Below are 13,438 nucleotides of genomic sequence, written 5' to 3'. Positions count from 1 at the left end.
GAGTGGGGAGGAGGAGGGAGGGCAAATGAGTTTGACACCCTTGCTCTAGTTTCTATTGGCATTGAAGACTTTATTTCAAAACATTTTGGAGGAAGCAAGATCCAATCACAGTACAGTTTTTTTGCTTTTTTGGGGGGGGAGGGGGAATTGAAACAGTTCAGAAGAACACACATTGTTTAACTGAAACTTGTCAAAAGAAAATCTAAATGTTTTTCAAAGACAACAGGAACAGTAATTTGTGTACGTATAAAATGCCAAGCAAAAACATTTTTATAATGCCAGATTACAAGTCTTGTTCTGCAGGAAACTGCAGCTTTACTTTGATTCAAGAAGAAAAGAATATTGAAATGTTGACATGGGTTTAAACAGACATCCATTTCTCCCAGGAGAGGGAGCCTTTTGTCCTGGGATCCTATAGAAGTATGAGACCATTGCTCTCTCCTAAATGCCTGTGAAGCACCTGCAATCCTCTTCTCTCCTTCCCCCAACCCCTTTCCCACACACACAGTATTGTGTACTCTGTAAACTAGTCTCAGCTTATTCAAATTAATTGTGCTTCATTCCAGGAACAAGCCTGTCTGAAGGGCAGCACTGTAGCTTTGAAGGGTTATGTGTATAAAAAACTGTGCCTTAGGTTTTTGCTGGTATCAGTCAGGACCTACTCAAATGAGGTGTTCAGTTTAAAGTGTTTGAAACCAAACTGAATGCAGAACAAAGATTCTAGTTCTCAACCTTCTCCATATTACAGTGTGAATTGTAATGGAAGAACCCTGACCCTTCCCTGTGACGTCCCTAGATCCCTGCTGTGCAACAGTGCAGTGGAAAAGGAATACCCAAATCAGTGCATTTTGTAGTCCACAGGGCAGTGTAAACTCTTGCAGATCTCCCAGATACTGCTGTCATAAGAAACTGTAGCTATGGACAGAGAATGCAAGAGAAGAGAGAGGCAAGACTTACCCTTTCAAATACCATTAGTACTTTTATTTTGTCCTTAATAAGAACCAAAGACAGAATTTAAATTAAACTTCTGTTTATAGCTGTTACTGTATATTTCTCCAGTAGGTTTTTGAGGTTAATCCTATGCCACTGCCTCATTTTGTAAACCTGAAAAGTTATAGTGCACCTATCTAAAACTGGGTGTAATGTTTGCCTGTCGCAAGGGATGATAAGACATAGCTAGGTAATGCCTGTAAAATGCTGTGAGCTTGTAATTGTTAGAAGTGCTTTATTAATTCAAAGTACAGCCTTTTTCTTTTGTCTAGTGGATTATCTGAAAGGTTTGGTTGTCACAATACTATTTCAAATTCAGAGTAATAAACATTCTTGCATATGTGCAATTAATATTAATCTGCCCCTGACTGCCAGTCATGTGGCCCTCAATGGCATGCTAAAACTCAGTAAGCAGCCCTCCACCTGAAATAATTGCCTGCCTCTGTCCTACATCCACATGGAATATTTTTTACTTCACTCCATGCTGTTCTAGTGGTGGGTTGCCAGATTAACGTGAGAAAAGATAGAAGTAGTTAGCTATGTTAGTCTGAAGTCAGGCAGAATGTAGACAGAACACAGAGCAAGTTGGCACTTTAGACGTACCTTTTGCAGGGAACTGCCTACTTCATCAGATACTGAGCGGAAGAAGAGGGGAGGGTGCAGAGAGCTGCAAAAGTTTTGTAAGAGGGAAGCACAATAGTCTCATAACCTTGACTTTGTCTCTATAAAAACCCCAAGAGGACTGCTTCAGTACATTATAGGTTGAGACAGATGTCGCCAAATTGAAGCAGATCAGCTGTGGTGGGACACGTCCTGCGAAATGCACACTTTGCCCCTTGTCCAGCATTGGGCAGGGTCCCAATGCTGAACAAGGGGCAATGTGTTCCCCTCACCAGGCCATTTCTAACCTCCCTCACTGCCCTGTACCTCTTTTAACCCATCTCCCAGGTGAAGCACAGATCACTGTGGGTCTTGGCAAGGAGGTGCTGGGCAGCACAGGAACTGGGGAATTCCCAGGGCCTCTTGCCTCCATGTTTGGATTCATGCCAGATCCTGCATTATTTGTGCTTCACACTGAGGCCTGGGGTGGCATGGGGGCCTGGTATGGCGTAGGATCTGGGCCTCTGACTCTGCCCCATGTTTCTGCTCTGGGATCGGCAGTGACCAGTGCCTGTGCTTGAAGCATGGGTTGTGTGGGACCCAGCTCAGGACCTGGCATGGAGCCCTAGGGCTTCAGGAATGCTCTGGTTGCCATACCTCCCAGGAGGGCATCTCTTTTTAAGTTAGGAAAGTTTGGCGGCAACTCTGCTTATAGAGATGCAACCCTGGGTACTCCCCAGCATGTCTTAAGTGGGGAGCCCTGGGCTTTCCCCACTTACAGAGACATGCCAGGAAGATCCTGGGAGTGTGAATCCATGAGCAGGGAACCCTGGGCTTTACCTGCTTCCTGAGATGTGTCCCAGGCCCTGAAGTTCCCTGGAGCATATCTCTGTAAGAGGTGAAAATCGGGGAGGTGCTCCAGGAGCTTGAAGGGCCCAATTCTGCCTGAGAATTCCCAGCACACACAGGATCGGGCATCTCAAGCCTCCAGAGCACATGCCTAGGGTGATTGGAGACTACAGGCAGCTCTGGCTGCCCACACGCTCTTGCCATTGAGCACAAATTGACATCTGCTGCAATAAAGTAGTGCGATCCACAGATTTGGGCCATTTTTGGTGTAGCAAGGGGTATGAACACCTGTGCTTTGCCTTTGTACAGCCATAAAAATGTTTATGGTGGCACAAACTCAAGGAAAGGTGACATCAATTTCTACTCTACATGCATCATAGAGCTGTTACTTTCTCTGTGCCTACCACAACTCTAAATTCTCTTATTCATGCTTCAACGTATTCTCAACATGTTTGTTGCAGCGTATTGGCCTGAGATGCACCTGTTGTTGATTGGAAGAGTTCACGCTGGACAGAAACTTAAGAGATTAAATGCCGTGATTCTGTACCTATATGCCTGGGGGAAATATAAACAGAATCAAAATCAAGGCTGTGCCACATGAGCAATGTTGCCCTGCTTTTTGGCTGCTTTGGGTTTTTACTATGACACTCTGTAGTCAACTCTCAAAGTTTGCAGGTTGTCAGTAAAAAAAAAACCCCGAACAACAAAAAAACAACTTCTTGGGTTGGCAACCCTGCTTCCTGCGGCTGGGTTCACCCCAGTCTGTGGAAGGCGTAGGGAGAAGGGGATGAGAGCAAGGAAGGGGATAGCTGCAGGCCTCTTGCATAAAGATGTTCTAGTCCTGGAAATTTCCCATAAATTTCCAGTGCTAGAAATGAATGCTTGTTCATACCCTTTATTAGTATTGGAAACAACCAAGCAGAACAAAGATACAAATAAGACTAAACTAACACCTAAGAATGATAGCATCTTTTACGCAGAAACTCTTCTACCTTCTTAGAATAAATGTAACTTGATCACACAAACCTCAGTTCTCTCTGTTGATGTTTCCTGATAATGATGTTGCAAACATCCTTGCTGGAGTCGTGAAGTATATGCTGATTGGGCTAAAATAAATAGTTTTCTTTGAGGGGCATGTGTGGGTATTGATGTGCGGGTATGCACACACCAGCATGCACATGTGCTGCCCATTTATTTATTTATTATCCTTAAATTTATTATCAGTTCATCGATTCATAGATTGTAGAGTCGGAAGGGACCACAATGGATCATTGTGTCCGACCCCCTGCCCCTGGCAGGAAAGAGGACCAAGGTCAGATTACCCCAGCTAGATGACTATCTAGCCTCTTCTTGAAGACCTCCAAGCTAGGTGATAGCACCACCTCTCTTGGAAGCCCATTCCAGATCCTGGCCACCCTTACTGTGAAAAATTTCTTCCTAATATCTAACCTAAATCCACTCTCAACTAGTTTATACCTGTTATTCCTAGTCACTGCCTGGGGCGCCCTAGTAAACAGCGCATCCCTTATTCCCTGTTGACTTCCCCTAATAAATTTATAGGCAGCCACAAGATCTCCCCTCAGCCATCTCTTGTGAAGGCTGAAGAGATTCAGCTCTCTCAACCTCCCCCCATAGGGTCTTTCCCGAAGGCCACTAAGTTCCTGTTCTGCTGCATCATCCTGGCAATCCTACTGCATTTTTGTAAGACATGCATTTTGTTCTATTTGTCTTCTGCTTTTAGTACTTTATCTGTAACATGGAGAATATTATTTAGCTATAAAGTAGTATAAAATATCTACTATAAAGTACTGTTTTATCTGAATTGAGCCCTGTTATTAAGTCAAGAAAAGTTCCAGTCACATTAAGTAGGTGTGTACTACTTCAGGCCTTAAGATTCTTTAGCACAAACTTGGGGCTGAATTTTGCATCTTTGGTAGTTGATGGGAAAATTCAAATTAGGCAGTAGGACCTCTGGTACCAAAGCGAACACATGCAGCTCTCTGAAACACAAAGGAACTGCAGAGACTGAAGATCATCTTGTTTTAATATGTCACTCGCAGAAATTAGTTACTAAATTTATTGCTTATTGTTTGATCTATATGCTGTGGTATTACATTGGAGCTTTGTGCACCACACAGCTAAGCAGACAGTTAATAAGGTGACCTTGATGAGATGATCAAAGCTGTTCATGTGCCTGGTTTATATATATATATAGTCGTCTTTAATCTAGTGTTTTCCGTTCCTTTCTGAATAAAATAATATATATTCAGGCTTTCATGCTAAAGCTGTCTTGGCAGTTCTCAATATCATCTTTGCCAAGTCAACAATGGGGGTCTTAAGTCTTCCTGAACCATCAAACCATACAAGGTTTATTCATCAGGAACAGTTGCAGTTTTTGCTGGAGAAGTGAAATAGACATTTCTTATTATTTCAAAAACAATTTCATGACATAGAAGTCTTTTCAGTTGTCAGGGGCAAGTTTTATATACTCCCCGCTTTATATAAGAATAAAAGTGGAGAGTGGAGGGAAAAGACTGAATTTAAAAAAATCATTTGGCAAATAATCTCCCATCCCCGTCTACCTAGGTTCACCTTTTCTAGCCAATGAAGATGGTGTACTTGGAGGAGTTATAGTTCTTCGATCTTGCAGATGTTCAGCAGAGCCTGACTCTTCACAAGAAAAGCAAACTCTACTAGGTAAGCATTTTTTGTGTGTTTTTGTGCTTAGTCTGGTACAAGTAGGGACCTTCCAAATTCACGGTCTCACGGATTTCACAGATTCTGTGAAATCTGCCATGACCTGTGAAATCTGGGCAATGTCTGGAAAATCTATGAGGGGAAAAAAATCCTTACAGAAAAGAAAATGATGGCTCCTCAGAGGGAGACAGCAGTCTTGGGTACTCTGGCAGGGTGGGGAAGGGGGCATGTGTGGGGGCTGCCCACTTGAAGGGCTGCAGACAAGATGGCTGCTACTCTTGCCATTGATTAGTTGCAAGGGCTGCCTGTTGTAGCCCCGCCCCTCTCTACTGGTTGGTGTTTGATGGACAGTCCTTGCAGCCGATCAGCAGTGGGGCTCAGGGCCACATGACAGGCAGCCACTGCAGACAATTAGTGGCAAGGGTTGGGGCCACTGGGGCCCCTTAGCCAATCAGAGGCAAAGGTGCTGTGCTCCACCTGCGAAATGGCTGTTCCAGGTCCATGTTCTGCCCATGAAATTGGAGGAGCAGCCCCTGCAAACTAGGTAGGATCCTAGATGCAAGGTATGTACCTCCCAGCAAGGCGGAAATAAAAATGTCATACATGCTTTACTACACACTGAAAGCTTAAGTTTATTGGGGTGAAAATACAAGAATATAACTTACTGTTGTTGAAATATTTGTCCCGCTCTCAAATTTTCTACTCCAGTGGGGAAAGTTTTTGTTTGTTTTATCTGTCTTTTGTCTTTAGAGAAGGTAAGGTCTGTCTTGTAATTTTTAAAGTTACTACTGTAAACTTGAAAATGAGAATTTTACTGGTCTGTATTGTCCTTTTTAATGTCAGAATATTGATTTTTGTTCTTCATTCACACTGTGAAGGTTTAGGGCAAGGTTTTAAAATTGTTGTAGTAGTCCTAGCCAGATTCCTTCTGCTGTCCCCATGAAAATCCATGAAGGTAAGTTAGATTATCCATTTGCATATGCATAGCAGAGCTTGATACCCCCACATACGTGTATGCTTCTGAAATGTCTGATCATTCCCCTCTGCAGAGTAGATTCTAGTCCCATTGAATCTCCAGACAGATGGTATAGCCAAAATGAATTCTTTTTCCTGTTTCTGCTGCTGTTTTCCTCCATCAAAATGTCTTTTGGCTTATGGGAGTTTGCACTGGGCTGGGACACAGAGGACCATGTTTGTCTCTCTTCTTTGCTTCTCCATTAAATAATTTGTGTCCTTTACAGCCCTTAAGCCTCCTATTCCTAACCTAGAAGGAAGAAAAGCATCAATCCCATCGCTTTACAGCAGAACTAATTGCAATTGCATATAACCTTATCCGCCACCACTGTTGCAGCCACTTTGTGCTGCCTGAGCGTTAGAAAAGTGCTGCATTCTGGCTATAGCTGCTCAGTTAAGGATTCTAGCGTCATACAGGAACATAAGTTAGTCCTTACTCCTGTTTTGACTGTCCTCCACCTGCCCACTAGTTCAGAGATTCTGAAAGTACAAGGAGGGACATTAGATCCACAGTTACTGGCTGGTTCCTTTTAGGATCATAAGCATCACAAGCAGGAACTTCTTGACACTGGTCTAGCCAGTCACATTACCTTTGTATTTTAGAAAGAACCATATATAAATATGAAAAGGGCTACTCTTTCATATGTAACCTGCTGTTTTCTTATTGTCTTCTCTTTTGGTTGGCCCACACACAATTACATACTGTTGCTGCCATCTTAACAGCCTTCAATCTCAACTGATAGAGGTTTTCATAGATTTTTGGCATCATCTGGTTTGAACTTCTGTGTATTACTCAGAAATTTCTGAATCAAGCGCGTAGTTAAGGCTGGTTAATTTGCCTATGCGATAATTTGCCCCTATTCTTATTCCCTTTTAGTGGCCCCTTCCCAATTACAGACTCCTCATAACTGGTAACTGTTGGATGATTTGCCATTATTTGCATTCCTCCTGGAGTGGTAAATTAACCCAAGTTTACTGAACCTTGCGGTTGAACTAGAGCAGATCTGTCAAAGAGATCCAATCTTGATTTAAAGCAATCAAATGATGGAACATCTATAACAACCCTAGGTAAGGTCCAGTGGTTGAACTCACCTGACTGGAAGAAACAAATTGGGTCCTGTTTTTAGTCTAAACTGTTCTAGATTCAGCTTCCAGCTATCGGTTATCATTGTGCTTTATAGGGCTACGATAAAGAGTTATCTATTATCAGATGTCTTGGTTGTATAGCTATTCAGTCTCCTATTGAATAAACTAAATAGGATCATGTTGCAGTCTATATACTCTAATATAAGAAAGGGCTTAGTCTGTCTGTCTGTCTGTAATGCTTTTGGCCAACTGTGCATGCGCTGCTGAGAGGATGGGCGGCAATTGGCTGTGCAGGTCCAGGCTGCGCAGACCCAAGTTTAAGCTTCTGCCAGGGAAGTTTGTGGCAGCAGTGAACATGCCCTGGCCACCCAAGCAGCGGGGCTTCCCCAGGCTTCCCTGCCTGAGGGTGAAGTGTGGAGGGGGTCACAGTGCCGGTGCTCCCCTGCCACCCATCCCCAACACCCCCCTCACCCCACAAACAGCTGGCAGGGAGGGGGAGGCAGAGGGCAGGGAGGGATTGTAGGGAGGGGGGAGGCAAAAGGGGGTGGGTTGTGGTGACATCGGTTGTCAGGGCTGGGTGGCTGGAAGGAAGCAGGAGCGGGCCCCTGACAACAGCCGTCAGAGGTGGGAAGGCAGTGGGGAAGGAGGGAGGCTGTGCAGGCCTGGGCAGGTGTGGGGTGGGGGGAGGCGAAGCGGGGAGTCATGGTGGTGGCTGTTGTAGGGGACAGGCAGGAGGGAAGCAGGGAGGGGAGGGAAGGGTAGGGTCACGGAGGTGGTGCACCTGTACTGCCTGGCCCCAAAAAGAGCCAGGAGGGAGGGGAGCAGGGAGGTGGGGGGAAGCCCTGCTGTGAGGTGGAGGTGGGTGGGGGCAGGCTAGAGGAGGAGGTGGTGGCAGCAGTGTCTTTACATGGCCAGCCCTGAAGGGTGGGGGAGGTGGGCGGGCATGTAAACACTACCTGAAATCCATAATTCTTGATGGGCACTTAGCTAGTGTGTGTGTGTGTGTGTGTGTAATCTCATGTTTTTCATACCTAAAATCATTTTCGTAGCTTTTTCTGTATAACTTTTCCAGTACTTTTATTCTTGAAGTTAGAGTTGGGCACTGTATTTCAGGGCGCCTCCTGATGTTCACATAAAGGTGTGATAGGATCTGATGTACAATCCATATAATTGTCTCATGCCATGCCACGCACGTATACTCTGCCATCCCTGGCTCCCCCCTGCACACTGGTAAGAAAAAAGCTCTTGCAGCTACAAGTCCCATGGCTGACAGGACTCTCAGCCATGGCAGCTCCCCATTGCTGGAACTGAGTCTTACAGCTGTGTACTCTCCATCCTGCAGCTGCAGGACTCTGTCTCACTGGCATCCCACAGGACAAAGAGTCTGCAACTGTGAGACTTGCAGTCCCAGCCGCCACGGGCTGCCTCCAGGATTGAGAGTCTCCTCAGCTGCAGAACTCCCAGCCTCAGCTTTGCATGGTGCACCCCTATGGCCGGAAGCCTGGTCAGCTGACCGGACTCCCAGCTCCAGGGGCAGACCCTGCTACACAGGCAAATTAAAGCTGGATAGCAACCAGCTATAAAGTTGGTATGCATTTTAGAGGTCTAACTTTATAACTGGTTGGACTTTTTTATGGTTTGATAGGTACTTTGTGGGTGTAGCTGGTCTCAGTTAATTGTATGGTTAACCAATTAGTTGTGTAGTATTTGTGACATGTAGAGGGGGCTTCAGTAATGGACTTACCAATGCCATATACATCTCCTTACTCCTACATATTCTCTCATTTTTTACATTCGAGTGTTATTTTAGGCTTTTAACTGCAGCAGGTTCCCGGTTATCTAGTATGGTTCCTAAAGGCCTCTTCGGTTTTACTGTCTGGCAGAAAATGGTTCCCTATCTTAAAAGTATGTCCCGCATTCTTTGTTACTTATATTTGTCCATGTTAAAATTCCTGTTCAAAGGAGCCCATCTTACCACATGACTTAGGGCTGTCTCTATGGCAGACTTTGTTCATCCTTTTTTTTTTTTATTTACTACTTTGGTTTCTTACTATTGTAAATGTATCTGGTTCTGCTTATCTAAATATATTAACAGTTACTATTTGACATCATTCCTAATTACTGGTGCAGTAATGTTTTATTTTCTGTTTAACATACAAATATATCATCTTAATGGAGAAAAAAAAAGTTTGTCAATAGTTCTGCCTTTTCTGATGGACAGTTTTACCATTGTGGCTTAGTATTTGACCAGTACCCGTTAGATTTTTGTTTGTACTGGTACATTAAAGAATTATTTCTTGCCTTTAATCTGGAAGGTCATAGATTTACTCGTGTTTAATTTATAATTTTAGTCTCACTTAATTGTTTGCATTTCCAAACTGCTGATTTGTAGTCACTGCTAGCAGCATCCTTTTTTTTATCCATCTCTCTAGATTGATAGAGATATAGAGTATAACATGCTCTTGCCTTCACCTTGCCTTTTAACGAAAAAACCCCTTTCAAGGAAGGAAGCTTCCATTGATGACTGTAGACCTGTGTGTTTTGTGGCATGTAATAAAAAAAATACTTACCCATAATTAATGACTCTTTACTTTTTTAAGTTACTTCTTTCTACTCAGTTTTGTTCAGAATTTCTTGAAATTTGAAAAACTGATGCATCCTAGAGAACCAAGTTTTTATATTTTTGGTCAAATCTTTATTCTGTTCACACAAAGGAAGTGCAAGTAGATAGTGATCAGTTGCATTTGACCATCTAAGTTTAGTTTTTTGCTGAAACATCTAGTGTTCAAACTTTCTGATAAGAACATATGGCTGGAAGCAACTTCCTGAGTCACTGAGGCTATTTCCTGCTATTACAGGCAATCTCATCTTTTACCTTTCAAAGGTGACTAGTTCAATTTGAAATACATTTAGTTTTTTTGTTCTCACTGCTCCCAGAACCTTACTGCATTGATGATTATAAGCCAAGCCTCTAATTTCCAGCCTAAACTTATTCATTGACGGTTTTATGCATTTGTTCTTATGCCAGCATTGTCTTTCAGTTTAAATAACTTCTCTGTCCCTGGTGTTTGCCGCTCTTGCAGTATTTATATGCAGTAATTATTTTCCTCAACCATCCATTTACTAGACTAAGCAAGTCAAACTATTCTAGTTTCCTCTTGTATGCCAGGCTCTCCATTCCTCTTGTCACTCCCCTTCTATATACCTGTTTCAGTGTGAATTCCTCTCTTGAATATACGTGACCAGAATTGTATGCAAGTATTCCAGATGTGATGTCATCAGTGTCTTATACAGCAGCATAAATACTGCCCTACCATGGTGTAACAAGCAGAGTTGGTGTCTGTGGTAAACCCTATGGGAGAAGAGGCACAGTTTTGAGAGTGGGGGCAGCAATATGCAGTCTCCAAGAGCAGAGGGTGCATGCAGGTTCCAGGGGGTCATGGCGGGGCAGTAGTTTTACCCATGCCAGGAGCTCTGCCATGTACTTGTCATCCCTGGCTTTTGTTGTTGAGTCAGTAGTAGCTGGGGGCTGTTCTGGTGTTCCTGGCATGGGTATGCTGCTAGGGTGAACTTGGTGGGGAGCAATTCCGACACCCCTCAGCTTGGTGCTTGGACAGGGTTTCGCCATCACCCACCTCTACTTTATGATACTGCTGCCCTACCTCTACTTGGGGGTACCTTGACTAATCTGAAAGTTGTATTTTCTGTTTTCATGGTTGCATAAGAGTTATCACATTGTACATTTTGTCTTATTTTATTTTCTCTTTGTCTGAAATTTTTCTTCATTCAAAGTACTTTCTACAGCTTTCTACGTGATCATATATACAAGTCAGACTACTGTTGGTAGCTGTCTGGATCACTTTTGTCATGCACTTCTTTTCCTCTTTATTTTTATGGCTAAAGAATTTGTTGATGTTTGTCATAATATATTTTGCAGTGTGTGACTGCATAGTTTTTGTTAGTTCTTGCTTTCTCCCTGTACTTCTTGATCTCTAGGATCTACTTTTTTAGTTGACCTGTCCTTTTTATTTTTTTCCATTCCTTCTAGGGTGTCTGCTCATATTCCTACGGTCCTAAAGAAGTGGCTGTATAGTTAGGCCTTAAGTTTTATTGACATTTGCTTGAGAAACAAGTTCCAGATAGCTTTTGTACCTTTCACTTAAAGAAATTCCAGGCCCTGGGAATCTCAGTTATTACAGTTGCATTTAATAAAGTTTGCATTTTGTTTGTTTAAAAGAGCTATGATATTATACATACCAGCATCCATTAAAAGAATGGGATGGTGCAAAGCCAAGGTATGCCAAAGCCAAATACTCCAAACATAGGATAGTCTAGAATTAAAGTTGCCCTTACAACTTAAATCTGCTATCCTATTTGTGTTATAATAACCTTTTAAAGTAATTGCATGTGATTTCTTCTATGGGTCTGATTCTCAGATCAGTTAATTCACATTTGGCAGCAATTTTGCCTAATATAACTAAGGAAATTAGTGCTTGTCCAATCACTTATCAAGTTCATATGGGGTTTTATGTATTTGAACTGCTTACATCTCGTTATATAGTCTCCAATATATTGTGATATTAATGTGACTCTGGCAGAGTTTAAGATTTTTATTTTTTAAATTTCCTAATACTTCTGAGCTCAAGTTTATAATGTGACCCTGATTGCTGGTGGAAGTGACTTCAGCTCATTCATTATGTTAGCCTTAGTTTCTAGTGGCTTGTCCACTTTATATCAAATTTCACAATAAGGCTCTACTTTAAAATTCCTTTTGTTAAAAAAAGGAAAAAGAATAGATTTAATTTAGGTCACCCATTCTGTCAGTTTTTTCCTACAACACCACCCTGGTGAAGCTCTTCTTCAGTGTTCAAAGTTAAACCTTCCATAGTCTACCTGGGGTGGCCTTTTTGAACCTCCAAGACCAAGGGTTCTGCCTAGACCAGGGCTGTCTAACTGGTGGCCTGTGGGTTCTTGGCACAGCTGCCACTGTCTGTACGCTTCGCCCTCATCCTCTTTGCTCCTGCCAGGGCAGCTGGGTTCTTCGGGATATCCCACACATCTCTAGCTTCTCCTACTTCCCCTGTTCTTGGGGTAGGGTCCTACAGGGGGAGGGGGCTGGGTTGCCCAAGTTGCATGTGTGGCAGAAAGGCAAGAGCAGGCTGCCTGCACTTCAGATCGGCACGTGGTCAGGAATGAAAGAGCTTACTGCATGTGCAGCTTGGAGGAGCCGGGCATCCAATTCTGCAGGAAGGACAGGCTGCCTATGCAACTGGGAAAGGAGGACAGGGCCAGGCTGTACGTGTGGCTGGGGAAGGGGTTTGCCAGGCTCTCCACACAGTAGGGAATAGCTTGGTGGGGTGCTGCCCATGCAGTGAGTGGCCCTTGGTCTGTGGACCACACCTCGTGGCCCCTGGGTCTGTGGCCTGTGTGCCATGTGGCCCCCAATTAGCCAGAAGTTGGTTAGCCCCAACCTAAACAATAATTATCACTTCTGTAAAGATATCTATTTTTGTAATTGTGCTTCCCTCAAGATATTCTAGAGGGCTTGTCAAACACTTCCCTTTAGCAGTGAGATGAGGATTTTGTGTTGTGATTTATTTTTTTTCATTATATTTATTGATCTTTCTCTCCCAGAGCCACTAATTAAATGTGTTTTGTGACTAGCTTATTTCCTTTAGGAAGCTTTTGTTTCCGTCTCAAACAAGAACTGATTAATGATTTCCAACGATGGTGTTTATTCTTGGATAGCTCTTTATAGTCACCACTATTGGTGTCACTACCAGGTTTTTAAAAACCAAAATGTTCTTGTTTATTTTGATCAAGGGAGCTAAACACCTAAGAGAGGGAATCCTGCCAGAGCTCTATCTTTGAAGAAGCTGAATTATAAGTAGTAATTTTTGCCGTTCTTCTTAATGTGGGTTGCTAATCCTTAAGAATTAAGGGCTGTTTATACAGGGGCATTAGCTCTACCACCTCTCAGTTGCTGTGCATCAGCAGTGTACACATAGGGAGGTACTTCAGAGTAGCATGTGTATTTGCAAATTCACATCCTACCTCTTCACAGTAACTTCCCTACCTATGCAAGCCCTTAAGAATATAATTGCGTGTATTCTGGACAGAGTGCCTGCCATTTAAAATCCCCATGGCTGACATGGGCAGCCATTAGTATTGTGCATATATGTTACTAGCCATTTTGCCATCA

The 13,438-nt window shown here is 43.1% G+C and overlaps 1 protein-coding gene across 2 annotated transcripts in view; it reads left to right on the top strand.

The window, feature by feature from the left end:
• Positions 1 to 13,438, top strand: part of TASP1 (taspase 1) — a 158,213-nt gene that overhangs the window by 116,988 nt on the left and 27,787 nt on the right. For both annotated transcript variants that reach the window (XM_025211563.1, XM_006030033.3), the window contains exon 12: positions 5,026 to 5,136. In XM_025211563.1, the coding sequence (XP_025067348.1) occupies positions 5,026 to 5,136 (111 nt within the window). The remainder of the gene's footprint in view (positions 1 to 5,025; positions 5,137 to 13,438) is intronic.

This window comes from Alligator sinensis, unplaced genomic scaffold (assembly GCF_000455745.1).
Source record: "Alligator sinensis unplaced genomic scaffold, ASM45574v1 scaffold1139_1, whole genome shotgun sequence".
In the NCBI taxonomy this organism is placed as follows: Eukaryota; Metazoa; Chordata; order Crocodylia; family Alligatoridae; genus Alligator; species Alligator sinensis.
Note: the sequence above shows the minus strand (reverse complement) of the source record. Positions and strands in the feature narration are given on the sequence as shown.